Source organism: Lagopus muta, chromosome 7 (genome assembly GCF_023343835.1).
Source record: "Lagopus muta isolate bLagMut1 chromosome 7, bLagMut1 primary, whole genome shotgun sequence".
Classification (NCBI taxonomy): domain Eukaryota; kingdom Metazoa; phylum Chordata; class Aves; order Galliformes; family Phasianidae; genus Lagopus; species Lagopus muta.
Window position 1 is genome coordinate 19,758,411 of NC_064439.1, and position 20,514 is coordinate 19,778,924.

Here is a 20,514-nt window from a genome sequence, read left to right on the forward strand (position 1 = left end):
ATATTCCCTATCTACACTGCAGCTAGTGCATATTCTGAAGCTACCATATTACTGTTCTGTACTGTTTGGGTTCAGTCTGCAGATGTCTGTGATGTTTCTGATGGAGCTAAGGAAAGCCTTTCAGTTCCTGGGCAAAGTGATACACACTGAGATACCGATACACTGCTTGATGCTCTACTGAGTGCAGTGCATCTCACTATCACTGCAGTGTGGGGCAGCAGCACAGGAAGCTGTGATCACAGAATCAGTAAGTTTGGATAAGACCTCTAAGATCATCTAATTCAACCATCAACACGTCACCACCATATCATTGAACCATGTCCCTCAGTGCCACATCTACCCTTTTCTTGAATGCCTTCAGGAGGAGTGACTACACAACCTCCCTGGGCAGCTTGTTCCAGTACCTCACCGCTCTTTTGGGGAATAAATTTCTCCTTATACCCAATCAGAACCTCTTCTGGTGCAACTTAAGGCATTTACTTCCTTTCCTCTCTCTAGTTACATGGGAGAAGAGGCCAAATCCCACCTTGATACAATCTCCTTTCAGGTAGTTGTAGAGAGCAACAAGGTCTCCCTTGAGTCACCTCTTCTCCAGACTGAAAAATTCCAGTTTCCTCAGCTGCTCCACATATGACTTGTGCTTCAGACCCCTTACCATCTTTGTTGCTCTTCTCTGGACACACTCCACACAAGGAAGCCTCGATGTCTTTCTTGTAGTGAGGGGCCCAAAAATATGCCAGTGCATGCTCCAAACTTGCCATCTTTATCTGGTCCACCTCACTGGGACCTTCAAATCAATGCAACCTCCTATAGAGACCCACCTGTGAGAGGAAAAAAGAAATCTTCATACAGTGTGTGTAACTATACAGTCAGTAGGGATATCACTACCCAGTCCTTCAGGAGTTTGCCAGGTAGAGAGGTGTATCTATGGACTTGAGCTAGGTTACGCTGACTCAATAGGTCAGTGGTGGCATCAGGTTACCCAACTGCATTGTTGTCAGTGCTGCTTTCCTCATGCTTAAGGTACCAACCTGTGAAGGCATAAGCAAGGATCTTGGCCAGCCCCCTCCCTCATCCCCCCCCCAAAGTCAGAGCTCCCACATTCCTCCTGAGAGCTGAGTGCCAGGCAGATGGGGGGCAGAAGGGTCTCTAGTGGGTAGAGTCTCTTCCCTGTGGGTCTCTACCCTGAGACAAGGTGTGTGAAAAGAGGCCCTGCATCTTAATAGTTCATCTTATACATTCGGGGAAGAGAATTAACAAGCTTTCATCTGAAACCCTTTCTCATGTCTAAAACAGGTGACACAATGTTCAAAGCAGTTGCTTCAAGTTCAATTATATACACTGGAGCTGCACTGCGTGAAGGAAAAGGTGGTTAGACACTTACGGATAAAAGGCGAGAAATGCTAAGAATATATCTTGCAAAGGAAAGAGAGAGATACATAATTTATACTTTGTGTGAAAAGTGAAAGGTTAGCGGTGATGAGGACAGAGCAGTTGCAGGTACTGATATTAAATATCCAACCAGGAAGTAAAAATGCTCTGGAAGTCCACTTCAATCAAGCTGAACTTCAAAAGGAAGCTTTCATCAAACATAAGCACCAATTCTTATTAAAAAAAAAAAAAAAAAAAAGTAAGAAAAAAGAAAAAAGTAAAAAGAAACTAAAAGGCTGAAAGTTGAGAAGACACAAAGAGACAGTTTGATACCATATTAAACACTGAACACTGCCTCTTATATTGCAGAAAACCCTCTTAAAAACAAATAAACAAGCAAACAAAACCACAGCAAAACAGCTCAATTAAAAAAAAAAAAAGAGATGAATATTAAAGTTGACGAAAATCACGTTCACATGAGAAAAACAGAAAATTCTGGAAAGTAAATGAAAAGTAAATCTCCAGATCAAATAGCTCAAGAGGCAAGTTGCTAATAAAAAATACTTTCACACACATCCAAAACATTATGCCTACTTGAAACTTAGTGCAACTTCAAATGAAAAAGTGAAGAGGCAGAAGAATTACTCAACAGAAGTAAGGCCATAGGAAAATTATTGCATGATTACAGCTTGATAATAAGGTCAGGGAGCCCCATGTCATAGGTTAAGAACAAACTCAAACTGAAGAGGCTTAGGGACAAATAGGTAAGAAAAATAGGGGATGACAACAATAAAATAAGTCTGAAGTGACTCAAGGGAAAACTGCTCATTGCTAGTTCAGTTGCTGCATTCAGTGCTGGAGCAATAGTCAATGGCCAGTAAAACTTCAGACTCCAATAAGGCTCCAGGCCAGCGCTGAAATCTACGGAGCAATAAATCTAACATTTTTATCTTGTAAAATCAGAAGAAGAAACTGTAAAAGCAACTATACTGAGTAAAATTCCACATGCATTTTTTTCCTGAGGAAGTCACGCCTCATGAATCTAGTGGAGATGTCTGTAAGGATTTTACAAGTTTGGTAGGAGCCATTGAGTCCCTCAAAGGCAGAGGGGCCTTACAGAGAGATCATGACAAACCAGGGGGCTGGGCAACAACCAACAACATGAAGTTTAATAAGAGCGATTGCTGAATTCTGCACTTAGGTCAGCGCAATCCTGGGTACATTTACAGTTTAGAGGATGAGAGACTGGACAGCAACCCCACAGAGAGAGGTCTGGTGGCCTGGGTGACAGCGAGGTGAATGTGAGCCAGCAGTGTGCCCTGGCAGCCTGAAGGCCAACTGTGCCCTGGGGTGCAGCAGGCTCAGCACTGCCACCAGGCAAGGGAGGGGCTGTTCCGCTCTGCTCTATGCGGCCTCAGCTCCAGCACTGGGTAGACTTTGGAGTGCCACAGTACAGGAAGGACATAAAACTACTAGAGAGTGTCCAAAGAAGGCCTATGAAAGTAGTGAAGGGTCTAAAAGTCAAGATGTATGAGGAGCAGCTGAGGTCCCTGGGTTTGCTCAGCCTAGAGCAGAGAAGCTGAGGGGAGCTGCCATGGCGGCTGCTCCTCACAGGGAGCAGAAGGCAGTGCTGAGCTCTGCTCTGTGTGACAGCGACAGGGCCCGAGGGAATGGCATGGAGCTGGTCAGGGGACGGGCAGCTGGGGCTCAGGGGAATGGTCTGCACCAGAGGTTGGTTGGGTGGGAGCGTGGAGCAGGCTGCCCAGGGCAGGGGGTGCAGCCTCAACTGCTAGAGCTGAAGGAGTGCCTAGACAGCATTCTCAGTCACTGGATTTGAATTTTGGGTGGTGCTGTGTGGAGCCAGGAGTTGGACTTGATGATCCTTGTGGGTCCAACCCAGGGATATTCTATGGTTCTGTGATTCTTTGTGGGTAAGGGTGAGACAAATGGAAAGTTTTGCCAGAAGTTTTTGCAGAATTCTAAGGAGTAACAGGGAAAGATCCTCTCTACTTCAAGTCAGAAAGTGGGAAAAAGACATACATAATTGTAGTGGAAATGCTGAGTCATGGCTTGAAACAGTGATTGAGCACCTGGTGGGAAGGCAGGGCCAGCCCAGAGGAGCTCAGGTGTATGCAATGCAGCTGAGTGACCAGAAGGGGTGCAGCCGGGATCCACCCCTTCCCGACATTCAAGGATTCATAGTGGAAGCAAGAGTATCTTGCTGGAGATTCTTGTATGCCTGAGCTTTTCTGGGGGTGAGTAGTGTTTTTCTTTTGTTTCTGCGTGTGTGGCTGTTGTATTTGGGCAAGTCTCCACTTGCTGCAGCCTGGGATTTTGCTGCTCTGCTGTCATTGCTGTGCTTTCCATCACATTATGGCATTACAATAACAGATGGCCTTCACTGTAGAGGGAAGTTGTGCTCCCACCAGTATTTGCAGTTTAGGTTTTAGCATTCAGTATATTCCTTGGTGATCTAGCAAAGAATGAATAGTAAGTTAACAAAGTTTCTGTTCTTGCAAATTTATTATGCGCAGTCAGTATCAATGCTAAGCTCGGAGTTGCAGAAGGATATTGCAGTTGGCTTGCTGACTGGGCGATCAAATAGCAGATGTAAATTTAACGTCAGTGACCCCAAAGCATGGAGAAAAAATAACTCTATGTAGCTGGAGTTCTGAATTAGCTATTAGTCCTTAGGAAATAGGACTTCAAGTCAATGTGAATAACTTCCTGAAAATGTCAGCACAGTACTGAGCAATCATCAAAACTCTAGATGGGATATTTTTACTTACCTTAAAATAACTGAGCACGAAGTGAGAGTTCCCTTTATGTCATTCTGTATTGCTCCAATGCATGTGTCTTGAAGACTGCTTGTTATCTTGGTCACTGTGTTTTAAATAGATTATACCAAAACTAAAATAAGAAGAGTGATGAGGATTTTAAGCTCTTAAAGGAGGGCTCCTAAACAATAAGACAGTATGAACAGTGGAAGTATATTGAGATGTGTCAGGGATATACTGGAGAAGTCTGCTAAGTAAGGGTTGTCATGGATTGAATGCAAAATTAATTTTTACTATGTGTCATAACACAGGAACTACTGGAAAGTAAACAAAATAATCACAAAGTGAAAATAAAATGATCAAAGTTTGTTTGTTTGTTTGCTGTCATATTATAAGATAAAGGCTGTTAGAAAAAAAAATATCAAATGTTTCAAAATAGATCAGACAAGTTTATAAATGATTTGGATAAAGGCTCTGACTTAAAAAATTTCCAAAAATGAAAGTTATTTTAGGAATTGGGGTCCTGTTTCTTAAGCCAACGCTTTCAGTAAGTAGGGTAGTTGGTCTGACCCATTATGCCTGTTCGTAAGTTACAGCAGAGCTCCTGCTTTTACTCTCCCTCCTATCTGCCGGGTCACCCCCACCTATGGATCCTTTTCATGACCAGTCAGTGTAATTCCACAGTGAAGCTACGCTTTCTGAGGAGCACAGTCACCTCTGCCCAGCCCTAGTGATGCCCACCTGCAGTGCCTTGTCCAGCTCTGGGCTCCCCACTGCAAGAGAGGCATGGACATAATAGAGCAAGTCTAGCAGAAGGGCCTGAAGCATCTGACACAGCAGAAGAGACCATGATAACTGGGACTGTTCAGCCTAGAGAGGAGAAAGCTCAGAAGAAAAATACTGGGAGGTGTCACAGTGGGACAACTGATACAAATGGGTATCCCTAATTGTACAGCATCATGCTAGAAAAGATTACAGAACATAATTCTCGAGGGAGATCACATAGCATGTGTAGGCCAGCTGGGGGGTCGGGACTAGCCAGCGTGGGTTCATGAAAAGCAGGTCTGCAGCGGTACTGTATGATTTCCTCTGCTTCGGTCATAACTTGTCTTCCTCTCTTTCCTTCACCAGTTGAGTTGTCTTTATCTCAACCCAAAATCTTCCTCACTTTTGTTCCTCCTATTTTCTCCCATTGGAGGTGAGGGGGGAGGACGGGGGAGGCGGGGAAGCAGCTGTGGGTGCTCGGCTGCTGGCTGGAGTCAATCTTCCACGATTCTCCATCCTGAAAGTGATTTTGTTTGGTGTCTACCAAATCTGAGACATCTTCAGAATCATTACTTCCATTTGGTACTTTACAAACCCGTACAGTGTGCTCGATGTAAGGACCCGTCAGACAGGAGAAACATTTCCACAGGCTGCAGTTCGTGTAACCCACCACAGGGGGACAGCTGATATACGTCTCTGAAAAAGAGCTGGGCAGAAAATGTCAGGCTGAGGAGTTCGCATGGAAACCATTACATGCCATTGTGCAGAGATTGGGCTCCTACGGACTTGCGCTTTTCTGAGGCAGTGAGTTTGGCTGCTGTGGACCGAAGCTCAAAACCACCTTTCACCTGTGGGCTCCTCATGGGGCCAGGACCCCAGCAGTGGCTTTGGTGGTTGTTCTACATAGTCCCATGTGCAGATCAGGGCTGTAATATCTATCTCAGGGGATTTGTGAACACTCACTGAAGCAGCTGCTGAAGTAAGGTCTGGTATGTGCACTGCGTGAGAAAGGTCTGTGAGTTTGCAGCTGAAATCTGTAGTATTCTGCATGAGCACGAAAGGACCAAGTGAAGATTCAAAATGTGATTTTTATTTTTGGCACCTCCTAGTTCTGTATGTGTGACTGCTCTCAAGCAAATGTCTGTTAAAGCAGTTAATTAAATGCAAAGGACTTCAGAGATTTCAATAATATCCAGGCTTCTCTTCTTTTCCCTTGTGAATTAATTTGAAATTAGAATGTCTGATGTTTATCTGTCATTAGGGCATCAGTGAGCTCCTCTATGTAGCCATTCAGCCACTCATCTCTGAATGTGGGGGTTCACGCTCCTGGGCATCTCCCTTTACACCAGCTGGCTTAAGCAACCCCTGTGCTGTGAGACCTCATGTGGAGTCCTCAGTGCAGGAGAAATGTGGGCCTGTTGGAATACATCCAGAGGAGGGACACACAAATGATCCAAGGGATCATTTGAGGACAGGCTGAGAGAGCTGGGGCTGTGCAGCCTGTGGGAGAGAGGGCTCTGAGGAGATCTGAGGGTGGCTGTTTGGTATCTAAAATGGGGCTATAAGAAAGAAGGTGACAGACTCTTTATCAGGATCTGCTGTGAGAGGACAAGGGGAAATGGTTTCAAATAAAAGGAGGGGAGACTTTGGATATAAGGAAGGTGTTTGTTAATAAGAATGGTGAGGCACTGAAACAGGTTGCCCAGAGAGGTGATGGAAACCTTATCATTGGAGATGTTCAAGGTCAGGCTGGATGGGGCTCTGTGCACCTGTTGTAGGTATCTCTGCTTATTGCAGAGGAGTTAAACTAGGTGGCTTTTAAGGGCCCCTTCCAACTCAAACAATCCTATGGTTTTATTCTATGACTCTTACCTAGGACTCTAAGCATGAGCCCTGTAACTCTCTGATCACAGTCAGAATTGGGTACCATCTCTGATACAGACACCCCTTGGTGGAACTTTCACAACAGCTGAGGATGGGTGGTCTTCTATAAACAGTTTTATGAAGATCTTGGTTCCTTGGGTGCTTTTGTGGCTTTGCATGAAAAGCCTGGGGCTACAGGTGCCTCACTGCAGGGGACGCCCAGCAGTCACTAACTGAGCACCACTCCTTTTCAGTAGTTCTCTGCCATGCTTTTGTATTACATGTTTCCACAGGCTTGGAATAGGGTCTCTGCTAATGGCAAGATAAGGGAAGGGAGAAGGCAAGGCAAGAAGTTCTTGGTCACATCAAGCAAAATAAATCAAGTACAAGGACTCAAGATTATCTGGAGGATTAATATCCTTACACCCTCAGAGGGTGGAGTTAGATACCATAGGGTTTAATAATGCAATAGAAGTGACAGGCAGAATCAGTTCTGCCTTGGTGAACTGGAAAGGGCAATGTATCAGAAATTCTAGTTCAATATCAACATTTACAAAAAAAAAAAAGAGAGAGAGAAAGCCCTGTTGCCTTTAGCAGTAATTGCTGCTACTTATCACACCATGACCTGGTGACTTCCATTCATAACAGTTCAGTGAGGGAGGAAAATCTGTCTGTCCATGCTGCTGCTTGGCTGTAGGAGCAGCATCCCAAGGCTGGTTACTGGGTCTGCACAGCTGCAGCTGTGACCCACAGCCATAGTGGGGTCACTAGGGTGAGAACACAAGTCTGTTAGCTGCTGGCTCAGCACTAAGATGCTTACAGCAGTTATATATGAGCATGAGCCTGGCATGCCTCAATCCAATCAAGGTTTACTCAGCCACCACGTGCTCTGCTTTCTGCTGTGAGAACACTGTGCTTGCACAGACTGCAGGCTTCAGAATAGCCTCCTCCAGCCTTCCTATCCCCTTGGCAACCAAATTTTATTTATTTCTATTTATTTGCAGGATTGAAAACTATTGCGTATTTCTCTGGGCTGTGAGTAACCCTGAACACAAGAACCAGGAATAACTCCTTTGGTTCGCTGTCAAGGCTTGACAGTCACTACTTTTATCTTGTTGGTAAGGAAACAAGGGCAATGGAAAGAACTGAGCCAGGCAACTGGTGGCAGAGGGAGAAGCAGCGTCTGAAGGGCTCTCACAACTCAGGTGATCTCCCGCAGCATGTGCCACAGGTCCCTGCTGTCTGTAGGCAGAGCCTGTTCCTCCTGCCCAGCAGTGCCACTACTCGGTGCTCCCCAGTGCTTCAGCAGAAATGAGCTCCCTAGTTCCCAAAGCTGCTGTAGGCGGGATGGAAGTGCCTTACTGCATTTTTATCCTTAAAGGTTGCAGACACCTGCATCAGTTAAGTGCTCAGAATGAGCTGTTATGTGCCCAGAGCTACTGCTATCGCAAAGGGCACCTCCCAACTGTAATTGTATGTTACATAAAAAGCCTTGTGTTTTAACCTGTACAGCATGAGATGCTGGGTTCGCTCTCACTTTTCAATGAGAGTATCTTGCTCACTAGGCTGTCCCTGACTAACTTCCCTTTTGGCATCTTGATTACTGTGTAGCTCCTGGCTGGGTGTTGCAGCTAATGGCATAGAAATGTGGACTTCCACTGCCTCCTCCCACCAGCACTGCTTCTGTTAATCATGCACTAAAACAAAGGGAAAAACTAATTAATTGCAATGAAAAAATGTTATTTTTTTGCCTGGGTAATCTTTCGTAAAGATCAGCTCCCACACGCTTATGAAAGTGTCTGCACAACACTGAACTTAACCTTTATATCTTCACCTTGAAAAAGGAATGAATGCAATGCATACTTATCAAACAGTTCTAGTCTTCATTTACTCATCCCACAAATGAAATCTTACTGAATGCTTACAGAAAGACAGAAGTAATGTGGAATGGAAGTTACTTTTGTACCTTGACTATATTAATTTGAAAAGCGTCTTGTTCTGCAGAAGAGAAGAAACTTTAATTTAATACCATTCAGAGAGAACTGAAACCTCTTCCTTCTTCCTCTCCCTTCTCTCAAAAGGCTGTCAGTCCAGATGGGAGTTGCCCCCATTTGGCTGCACTGAGGCTGATATTCAGCAGAAAACACAGATCAGTCAGGCTCTCCTCTCTATTAGAAAAGTGTTCAGAAAGAGCTAATATTACAGCACAGCTAGGGAAAGCTGTTTTCCCTTTAAATATCTCTGTAAACTGAGTATCTCCAGCTGAAGCCTTCATTTTAGCTTCTGTAATACAAACAAGCCTTTGGGAACTAATCTTTCCTGGAAATTGAAGTCAATACATCAAGTCAGCTGTTAATTTTGCAAAGGTGCTGTCTCAGATAAGGGTGTGCATGAGCTACGTCTCACTTATTTGTCTAACACATTTTATACAGCCTAGCTCCAATGCATTTTGAGTACTCAGCTCATCAACTGGATAACTGATATATGAAAACAAGATTAATTTTTATTAGCTTGAAGTATCATTTTATTCAACTGGTAAGTATCAATACATTATGCATCTGCCAGTTATAGTCCATTTTAATTGGTTCCAAAACCTAAGCAGTAAATGGGAAGACAGTTTGTCTAGTTAATCTGAAAACAATATTCCACACAATCAGTATTGGAGTTGTCAACCGTAAAGTAATTCCAGCATTAAGTTATGGCTTTGCAGAAAGTCATGAAGTTAAATTAGAACACATCAAGAGCCATTTTCCAAAGATTTATTGAAGTAGCGACAGGTTGCTCATACTGTGCTGGAAAAAGCAGTTTTATTAAATTCAGATACTTAAAAACAGTATTGCAGCACAAGATATTGCTATTTGTAAACTAGACTCCATTGTAAACTCTAATCCTTCGGGGAGAGTCAGTTTGCAAGATCTAAGACCTATTTCCTAGCATAATAATCTTGCGCTCATGGAAAAACTGGAGAAAGGCACTTGAAAGCTGTTTCTTCCTTTAAGACATGAACTTTTTAAAACCTTGCTGGTAAGAATTTCTCCTGCATTAAGTTTGCATCTTCACTTCAGCTTTACTCCAAGTCATCATGATGCTGGGAAGTTTCATTAATAACCTGTTGAAAAGCAGAGACACTTGCATTAAGCTTAAAGACAGTTGTTATAAAGAGTTAGAACTGAACCAAATAGTAGCACAGATGTGAACAAATGCATCAGCATTTGCCTATGAATGAGAAGTTCAGATGGCTAAGTGTGTGCAGGTACCATTTAAACATCAATTTAGTCCAAATACTCTATCCTACCCTCAATAAATGCTTCTGCAACATTTTTCTTATGTGACAGAGATCTTGAGGGCTTGCAACTCAACTGAACCTAAAGTCTCCTCTAAACAGAGGCTGTCAGCCACTCAAGCTATTCTCAGATCTGTTTTGTGGTCTGTTCCACAGAAGTACATTTGCTACATCTGCATGTTCAGTCATGCAGCTTGGACTGCCAGGTACTGATGCCAACCAGTGGCCAAGGCTACAGCACTGGACAAAGTAACCAGCTGAGATAGAAATAAAAAAAACTGAAGTTACCACCAACCTGTCCATCTCTAGTTTCCACGGTCTTAATTAGAAGTGTCCTCTTCGAGTGAGTGTCAACCATTGGCTGAGACTCAATGTTGGTTTCTGGAGAAGAAAACGTATTGTTAGCAAGCATCTAAATGAAGTGCCTCCTCAAAGAACCAAGTAACGTCAGTATCTACTTTCAGAATCCCAGTTTAGTATATGAAGAAGTCCTCTTCTCTTTGAATGATAATGAATTATAAACCTGCTTTACTTATTTTCTTCTTATTCCTCTTAAAGCAACTTCAACAAGTGATCTGGATTTCTGTTATGTATTGATACTTTCTTTATGTGTAGGCCCAGGAACAAAGTAGCACCTCATCCAAAATTAAGTAATTGCAAATACTGTAGTTGTGTGTAAGAATGACTTCCATATACAGCTGCATTTACACCAGTTCAAATGCCAGAGTAAAAGTAACTATCCATGACCTTGTTGCTGAAGATTAAAAGCACAGACCCAAATGAAACAGCTTACCTCTCAGGTTCAAAGAAGCAAAGGTTGGAATAGGCATGTTAATCCTGAAGGAAAAGAAGAAATGGATGAAGTCAGACAATGGTACAGAATCTCTAAACAGTAACTGCTAGAAGGTTAAGTGTTTGCATGTGATTTTTACCTGCTCTCTTCTCCCTCCAGCAGTTTTCTGTAGGTAGCAATCTCAATATCAAGAGCCATCTTTACATTCAGCAGGTCCTGGTACTCACGAAGATGACGAGCCATTTCTTCCTTCATGTTCTGAATCTCATCCTGCAGGCGGCCAATAGTGTCTTGGTAGTTAGCAGCTTCAACAGCGAAATTCTCCTCCATTTCACGCATCTGGCGTTCCAGGGATTCATTCTGGAAGAGAATAAAGTCAAGTACAACTACAGTTCAGCCACTCTTTCTAACGTCAAGGGACCTTTATAACTTAAAATAAGGAAAAACACAAAGGGAATTTGAACAACAGTGTCCTTTCTGAAGATACTCAAACATGGTCCCCAGTTTATCATCTCCTTATCCTCCCCTTGCGAAGTCTAGGTGTGGTATTCTGCTGTCTGATGAGACGTTTCACATTTATTCTACCAGACAGCAAAGCAAACTCCCACAGTAAGCCAAACACAGTACAAGTCAGCATGCAGACAGCACTTGGTGAGGGAATCTACAGGTGTATTATACAGTTAAATCAATTTCAAGCCAGCCTTTCAGGCAACTGGATTCTAGAAAGTGCTAGATCTGCACTTTTCCACTGTCCCTTCAGGCTTTGTATAGCTCATTCCATATTGTTTACACCTTGAGAAAGACCAGTTTAGTATAGCAATCTGAGCAGTGCACTACACAGTACATGCAGACAAATGGAGACCAGAGAGTCTTCTTCAGGAAGGATGGGTACACTGCTGTCTGGTATGGGAGATCAGCTGCAGCCACACCCACCCACTGAGCAGCATAGTGCTTAAAAAGCTGCATCAGGAAGAACATCATCTACTTACGCTTCCTTTAAGGGCATCAACTTCACAGGTGAGAGACTGAATCTGTCTGCGGTATTCATTAGCTTCTTGTTTGGCCTGGCGCAGGGCATCATTGTTCCTATTAGCAGCTTCGGAGAGATCTGCAAACTGAGGATACACCCAGTTTGGTTAGCACTTCACAAAAATGGTGTAATGGACTACTTCTAGACCCAGGATTTGGAAGCAACTGAAGCCACTGCAGGGAAGTTCTAGCTCTTGAAATATAAACATGAACATTACACTGAACTTCTCTATTCCTGATTGTTATGTTTCAAATCCTTTCTTAAATATATACTTAAGAATTGCCTCCAGCTACAAGAATAAGGAAGAACAGGAATTGAGCCCATTAGTTTGATGCTGCACTTAGGGCACAAATGATTTTTCCAACTGTATTCTTCCCAGACCGAGACTTTAAAGACTACTCTACTCTACTCTGTGGTTATGCTAGCATTCTGTACAGAAGGAACACTGAGTGCTGCAGCAAAGCTATTACCTAAAATTCATTTGAATGCCAGCTGCTGCATCTGTATAATCCTACAATGCATTTTACTTACTTTGGACTTGTACCACTCTTCAGCTTCCTGAAGATTCTTAGCAGCAACGCTTTCATATTGTTGACGGACATCACGCAGGGCAGCAGTAAGATCAGGCTTAGAAACATCCATATCAATTTGGATGTGCTGTTCCTGGAGTTGAGCCTGCAGTTCCCGGATTTCCTTAGAGAGAAGTAGACACTCAGAGTTAATAAACAACACTATGCAGAAAATGCACAGGTTAGGACTAGGGGCCAGAACCAGAGTTTACTTGTTCACTTGACTGACAGTGCCCAGACACAGACCTCATCATTCAGCTTACCTCATCATGAAGCTTCTTCAAGAAGACAATTTCTTCTTGCAGGGACTCAACTTTGCGCTCAAGATCAAGGCGTGCCAGAGAGGCATTGTCAACATCCTGATCAGAAAGAAGAGAACAATTAGCAATCTTATTTTTGCTACTTCCTACCCCAGCCTCAGAGATCATTGTATGCTGCTTTATCACAATTTTGTGAATTATGCAGCATTTGAAAGTGTCATCTTTGCTACAACATTGCTGACCATGACCAAGAGCACACATCATGGTGGGTATAAATCCTGCTCAAATCTAGAGATGTATGCATAAGGACTACAGACTACTCCAAGCAGTCTGACAGATGTCCCTGGAGGAAAAGGCATGAGCATAAACACAAACGGAGTCAGTCACTGCTGCCTACACCCTCACATTAGCTGGCAAATACTCCACCCTTTGCTGGACAGAGATAGTCTTAATCAACAGCAAAAATTCATTTAAGGCACAAGAGATGATACGCCATGAATGATACATGAAAGCGGTGTTAATTTGTTCAAAAAATAACTGAAAATTAACCATCGATCAGTAACTGCTTAGATTTTAAAGATGCAAGTAAAGCACTTTATAAAGGGGAAGACTGATCCTTTCACATTGGCTGCGTGGTTACGTTCTTACTGTATTAACGTAAGCATCATGTTTTCACTATTTGCATTACAGCCTTTCTATATTTTGTCCAGAACATAAACGTTCCTAATCAGCAGTGCTCACTATTACAGCACCTTTGAAACAGGAAAAGTTTTCCTTAGGCTACCAGGAAGTAATCCTTTGGATTACTCCTATTCAGGGATTAAGTTTTTTGCACCAGAAGAATTCTCCACTGTTCTTTATCCAGCAGAATGTCCCTTCGATGTATTATGAAAGTTTCCTATCAACTCCAATTGCACACCACGGTTCGTCTTGGCTCTGTTCTCCAGTTCAGAGGAAAAAAAAAATTCCTTAACACATTTGTTCTCCTCCCAAAAAACTCAAAGACCATTCTGGAAGGAAATTACACAACTATGACCTAACATGTTTACATGACTACTGAGAAATCCAAAGACTTTCCAGTGGATTTTACACAAGTCTCAGTACTAAAGGGGATCTTTTTTTTTTCCTCAGAACCAAAGCGCTACAGAAGTTTAAGAAACTTCTAATATACAAAAAGCATTTTAAACTGGAGGCTTGTTGAGTACATAATGTGTATTTTACTGTATTTTTTGCTAAGTGCACTTATTCTGCACTCTCTAAAGCCATGTAAATGAAAAAGCTATTAATAGCCTGAGTAAACGAGGTTTAAGTCACACATATGAATAATTGGACTATGTATTGATTTTTATCTGAAGAGATTCTTCAATGGCTGAACGTCCTCGTTTATTTCAGGAAATCCCTTGTTAGCCAGGAGCTGACCTGTTCGCTTTGTCATGGGCTCAGATCTGTTCCCTGCTGTCAGAGCATCTGACAAAGCTGCAGTACATAACTTTCTCACTAATTATGATGCCTCTTTTGTTGCACAAACTAGTCACCAAATCCCTAGGCTTATTTGATGTAGGACACCCCACAGCACATGAGGAAAGTCACTTGGCATTTCTTGTTTAGAGGAAAAAAACTCAGTAACTCTCAAGCATACTTTCTTCTCAAAATCTTTATGTTAGAACTACTCTTTTGTGGTAGGGAAAATTTGGGTATACTCTTGTTCAAACCAAACTCAGCAGCATGTACCATTTATGTCACAAGTCAATTTACACAATGATCTGCAGTTTTTGCATGTAAAACTGAGAGGTTATGTGGGCACAGTGCATGGGCAGAGTAGCTGGAGGCTGAGCGACAGGGAAGGGAAGCAGACAATGAATGTGAGACACGCACAGCACAGCTCACATAATAGCCCACAGCCTTCACAAAGCTTCATCGGCTGGAGGGAGAGGAAGACATGCCTTGAAGTGCACCAGAACAGCATGCATGATTAAACTAGCTTTAGGTCAAAGGAGCTTGTGCTTGAACTCTACTAATTTAAAACAAAAAGGGAAATGCCTCTGCACTGACTTGGCAACTGCTTGGATTGGCTCAACCCTGGTAACACAACAGCCTAGATTAAAGGCAGTACCTGGAGCTGCAATCTCAAGCTTCAGCCCCCAGAACGTCAGTGGACACCTCATTCCCAGACCCTGCCTGGTGTCTGCTCTCACACTGTCTTCCTAAGACCATTAGGGAAATGTTAAAAATCAAACGATGACTTCCTGTGTGGTGACACCTATTACTGCCTATGGAGAGCTCTGGGATGGTCAGCCTGCGCCCAGCTGTCTGGAGATGGAGGGCAGCTGCTTCCCGCCCAGAGGAGTGATAGCAGTGTTGTTTCACACCAGCAGGTTTCAGGAAGTTATCTTGTTTTGAGAAGGCACATTCCTGAACATCTGCTACTCCAAACAGCCCTCAATGCAAGCCAAGAGCTGTTTTTGCACAAATCAAAACTTGAGCTCAGAACTTTCCGCAGGCTTCACAGTTGGTTCTGGCTGTCACATCGGCTTTGGTTCATCTGTGTGACACTGCAACTTCCTACAGACTGAGCTCCAGTGCATTGTTTCTTATGTTAACATCTTTGCTTATATGAGCTTAAATTGTACATTCTTAATGCACATCAAAGGGGATACAGACAGCTGCTGTGAGCTCATCCCAAGGATCCCATTGTCTGCTTCTGATCAGCAAACACTGCTGATAGGAAATACTTAGAATCTGGGACAGTTTTTTGAGAGTGCAGACCGACGTGGTTCATCCAGAAGGAGTTCAGTATTTCCCACACAGTCTCCCCTTGGAATATGCCCCCACCATTACACATTTGGTAGGAATGCAGCCCACGGCACCCTCCCCTCCAACACAAAGGGATCTATTATTTCAATCTGCTGCCACCATACCGGCCATAATGCCTGGATCTGCATTCCTCGGTGAATCCCATAGAAACCATTAATACCCTTCAGCCCTACGCGCAGATGGCTGCGCCTTTTCACAACTATTGGATCAGAAAGCGATTCCACGTCGGAGCGCTTTTGTGGAGCCGGCCAGACCGGGATAAAGCGGGACAATAGCCTCACCCTCCCCCCGGACGGCGGCACCCCCCCCAAAGAAAACAACGGGGAGAACAAGGGGTTGCGCCGAGCAGCCTTTGTGCGGGCAGAGCCAGCCCCCAGCCCCAGCCCCAGCCCCGACCCTCCGCCCCCACCGCCCCGCGGCGGCCGCGCCCACCTGTCGGAAGGACTGCAGGGTGCTCTCGGCCTCCTCCCGCTGCAGCATCTCCTCCTGCAACCTGCAAGCAGCGACACACGGGTGAGGTGAGGGAGGGGTGGGTGCCCGCCCCGCGCCCGGCCCCAGCCCCGCGCCGGCCCCGCACTCACTTCTCCCGCAGGCGCATGATGTCGTCGGCCAGGTTGTCGCGCTCCACCTCGACGCGGGCCTTGTCGTTGGTCAGCTGGTCCACCTGCCGCCGCAGCTCCCGCATCTCCTCCTCGTACAGGTCGCCCAGGCGGGACGTGCCCTTGCCCTTGAGCTGCTCCAGCTCGGCCAGCAGGATCTTGTTCTGCTGCTCCAGGAAGCGCACCTTGTCGATGTAGTTGGCGAAGCGGTCGTTGAGCTCCTGCAGCTCTACCTTCTCGTTGGTGCGGTTCGCCTTGAACTCCGTGTTGATGGCGTCCGCCAGGGTGAAGTCCACGGCGTCGTGCATCCGCATGGGCGGCATGCTGCTCCGCAGCCGCACCGACGTCGCCTTGGTGGCGTACACGCCGCCGGGCGAGGCGGACACATAGCGGGCGCTGCTGGGCCGCAGGGCGCTGCCCAGCGAATAGCGGGTGGTGGACGTGATGTAGCGGGTGCCGCTGCTGGGCCGGCTGCCCCCGCCGAACATGCGGCGGTACGAGGAGTTCTTGCTGCTGGTGAAGCTCATGGCGGCGAGGAACGGAGCGGCTTTGTAATCCGGGAGCGGAGCGGGGCTCGGAGCGCGGCGGGCGAAGAAGGGCGGCGTCCCCAACTCGGGGCCCCTCTTATGGGGCGCCACCGCCCCGCGCCGCCCCGCCCCGGCCCGACAGTCGCCAATGGCCGCGTCGGGCCCGGGGAGGAGCGGGGGGGAGGGGGGCCCGCGGCGGCGGAGCGGGGACAAAGGCGGCGGGACCCGGGGCGGCTGCCGAGGTTCCTTGGGGCCCTACGCCCCTCCGACAGCGCAGTGATTCCGAGGGCGGGACGGGCTGCGGTGCTCCGCCAGCGCTCCTAGCATGGGCCGAGTGCTTGAAAATGCGTCTGTGCAACTTTGTGCGAGCCCCGTCCCTTCCTTCTTAGCTTGCTGAAAGGCACCAAGATCGGGGGAGTGATGCTCGCTATTCACGAAGGGCTACCGAACGTCCAAAGCGGGCAGACAGAAACATGAACTGTCGGTGGGTTTGGGGTTAGTTGCTTCATACGGCACCTCTTCCATCTGGTCTCCCGTCCGGTGCTCGGGGCTCAGCGCTCTCCTCGCAGCGCCCGGGACCCGCCCAGCCTCGTCGGTGCCGACGGAGCTGCGCTCATTGCGGACGGGCGCTGCGGTACTGCCACGGCTGCAGCAGGGGCACCGCTCTGCCCTCGGGCACAGTGCTCCTGGTCGCTGAGGGAGCGGCAGGAGCGGTTATAACCAAGGGTCTGTTTGTTTTTAGTTTCTGTAAGCACACGGTCACTGTCTCAGGAAAGAGCTCTTACAAATAGGTCGTTAGAAGTGATCCCCAAAGAGCCTCAAAGTCAGGACAGAAATCCCCGTTCTTCTACTGCAACTGAGCTATCAGTGTGGGGCTGCCAGTGAGACAGAAGGACCAATCGCAATGGTGTAACAATGGACAGGGAAAAACTTGAGCAGCAGTAAGAAAAACTCCCCAAGACCATTTTCAGCGTGAATGCAGAAGTGGTGGAAGGGAGGTGGTGAGACTTCCATCCCTTAGGGAACGTAAAGCTGGGCTGCCCAAAGCCCAAGGTGTATTCTTCCAGGAAGCAATCCCACTCTGACACATCTGATTGGTGACACCATTTTCCACCTTGCTCTAAAAGTGACTGACACAATGCAAAGATATCTGCAGTGTATCCTTTAGCACTTGTGGGATGTAACGCTACCACTTAGTTTTTCTAACTTGCAGTCCTGCAGAAGCAATGTCTGCACTGAGAGTTCTCATAAACCTGAACACGAGCAGCGGGCGGGGAGTGAGGTGATGTCCGTAAGATGCTCATAGTAGGGTTGGCTATTGTCCTCCAGGTGTTGTATCTTATGAGAAGAATTGGAGCCCATATATTTTATTAAGGTTGCAGCGGGAGATTTTTGATTGTTTAGTCAGTGACTGTGTTCCTTTCTGTGCTGTAGTTTGGTTCTGATGGCAATGAGAAGTAGAGGAACACAGGCAAAAAGCACAGCAGCAGGCAGCAAGTGGCTCCCCAAGGGAAGAGCTGCACTCAGCACAGAGCTGTCACAGATTGCTGGGCTGCTAAAGGTACACTTGGCTCCATTTGCTTCTCTTAATGGCCCACAGCTTGTTTATGCTCTACAAAACCTTTATGGCACGCACACGCAACTGCCATCCTTCACTCTGACAATTCTCTGCCCCTGAAATTCAGGGATGTGTTTGCTTTGGTAAAAAAAAAAAACAAAAACCAAACAAACAAACAAAAAAAAACAAACAGGACCTCTTGTTTTGGATATAATTTTCATATGTTTATGTCAGTGCTGCCATATGTGCTCTTGGCCACCTGCCTCATTGCTGTTTCTCCCTGTGAAATTTCCCTAAAAATGCAAAGATATTCAGTTATAAGGACTACAATAAGCCCTACAGTACCTTTTGCTAGTGGGCACTTGCACAGGTGCAGAAATGGAGGAAGTTTCTTGTACAGCTGCAATAAACGTAGTCCATATTTGCATCCCAAGCCCAAAGGGGAACAAGAACTGTCCTCATTGAAGGATCTCCACAGTACTTGTCAGGAAAGACTGCATCTCACCATAGCTGCAGGAATCACAGACAGCTGAGGAGGGAGGACAGAGGGGAGTCAATGGCTGCAGCCAAGAGGACGCAGATGTACTGCTGTATTCTGAAAATCGGTTATGATAAGAATGAAAAAATCCTTGTAATTTTCTCTGGAAAACACGTATTTCTGATATTTCTGATAACATCACTGAAAATAATAGCATTTGCAGTTTTTTAAAGTTTGATTTAGGCAAGAAATTAAAGGAATTTAGTCCATCTAGCATGTTTTGGAATGTGCTTTCCAATTATCCCAGGCCTTGACTAAACTGATTTGAATCATTTCATCGATCAAACTTCTGTACTTTTAGTGAGGGTCCTGCTTTAAAGTGTGAAATGATTTTTTTTTTTTTCCCCCAGAAAGTATATAATAACCCGTAAGCCTAAAACATCCAGCCAAAATATCCTGCAATACAAATGCAGTTCCCTTTGTTGTCAGTTCCATAAAGCAGCCCCGAGTCCTTTCGGGAGCAAGGACTGGAAGGCATCGGCCCACAGAGGCTTTCCTTCACACTTCCCCCAGGTCCATGAATATTGAACACGCTCTGTGCAAGAGGGACTGCTTCAACAGGAGACTATGAAAGAGGGTTAATGTCCTGCAGCAGCTGAATAGGGAATCTCCATAATATTCAGACACACAAGTGCTGGGACTGCTGCTTGACTGTACGCTGTAACTTCTAGTGAAAAGACCACTTCTTCCTTCAGCTGTGGTTTGACAAGACTCAGGCTTCTCTGGTTTTGAAATCAGAAAGGCCCTAGGTTCCTATTTCCAAATAAATGGTTGTAAGTTGTGGTGTAACTGTTCTGCTGGGGCAGTCCTTCCCTCTGGCTGGGAGCTGGGTGTAGCTGGGCCCAGGGGAAGGACGATGCTTCCTGCAGCCTGTTCCAGCACTTTGTATATTGTGCTGAAAACACCTCTGAGCCCAGAGAAAAGCTGCTTTTTCTGAACCCCAAAAACCTTGAGAGAAGCTGATGTGGGTTTGTGAACCCAAAAATTTACTAACAACTAAGTGTTCAGGCCCTTAAGCCTCCTTTTCTGAATAACTGACAATTTATGATCTCAGGAAGTAAATTGAAAGTTCTTTTATGGAAGTTATTTTTAAAATTGTATTGCCTGTGGTAGTTGTCAGTGTTACAAAACACAGCAAACGTCTATGAGTATCCACTGATTTTTTCGAGGGAATGACTACGTTACAGACTCAAAACTAACCACGTCTTTCTGCAGTACAGTATTTTAATGTCAGATGAATGATATGAAACTGGCGGGTCTTTCATCATTGGGGAAGTGTTCTAATTATGACTTGTGCCACCGAGTTGCATGCTATTATTACTGTTGCACATAAAGTTCCCCTCCGTTATGGTTTCTGGTAGGCAGAGCGGGGTATTTTCTGTCTCTTTTTGTCTCTCTTCTACTGAATCAGACAATCATTTCCAAAGCCAGTACACCTCTGCCCAAGTCCTGGGGTTGTCTCAAACAGCGTGCACAATTCTAGCAGCACAGAGCAGAGAATTATAAGTTTTTCAGTTCTCTCATAGTATAACAATTAATGTAATCCATCCCTAAAAGAGAAGAAACCAACTGGAATGCTCTGACACACTGCATGTAATGGTAATAGCACTAACTGATGACTCTCAGCAGTATCTTTAGCAATGGCTGGGACATAAAGGCCAAGATTTTCCAACCAACAAAAGGCATGGCATACTCTGAGGCTCAATGCTCAACTTTCAACACTAAGCAGAACTAACTTCCAGAATATGCCAAGTGTTTTAGTCTTAA

At 45.3% G+C, this 20,514-nt stretch overlaps 1 protein-coding gene and 1 long non-coding RNA gene across 2 annotated transcripts; one reads left to right on the forward strand and one right to left on the reverse strand.

The window, feature by feature from the left end:
- Positions 1–1,629: 1,629 nt before the first annotated feature.
- LOC125696159 (uncharacterized) lies at positions 1,630–10,348 on the forward strand. Its single transcript, XR_007378205.1, has 3 exons — positions 1,630–3,626; positions 5,517–7,894; positions 10,216–10,348. It is a non-coding gene; the product is annotated as an uncharacterized LOC125696159 (long non-coding RNA).
- VIM (vimentin) lies at positions 9,520–16,741 on the reverse strand. Its single transcript, XM_048951453.1, has 9 exons — positions 16,107–16,741; positions 15,958–16,018; positions 12,715–12,810; positions 12,414–12,575; positions 11,842–11,967; positions 10,992–11,212; positions 10,853–10,896; positions 10,355–10,440; positions 9,520–9,885 (listed from the first exon to the last, which is right to left on the reverse strand). Exons 1-9 carry the CDS (start codon positions 16,649–16,651, stop codon positions 9,844–9,846), a joined length of 1,383 nt encoding a protein of 460 aa, XP_048807410.1. The 5' UTR covers positions 16,652–16,741; the 3' UTR covers positions 9,520–9,843.
- Positions 16,742–20,514: the final 3,773 nt, after the last annotated feature.

What these genes read in the sequence shown, in the direction of transcription:
- VIM (XM_048951453.1), bottom strand. Translation starts at nt 16,651, where the DNA reads ATGAGCTTCACCAGCAGCAAGAACTCCTCGTACCGCCGCATGTTCGGC. An exon ending in CCCTGCAGTCCTTCCGACAG is followed by an intron (nt 12,811 to 15,957) that starts GTGGGCGCGGCC and finishes CTTTCTGATCAG; the next exon opens with GATGTTGACAATGCCTCTCT. An exon ending in AAGAGTGGTACAAGTCCAAA is followed by an intron (nt 11,968 to 12,413) that starts GTAAGTAAAATG and finishes GTGTATCCTCAG; the next exon opens with TTTGCAGATCTCTCCGAAGC.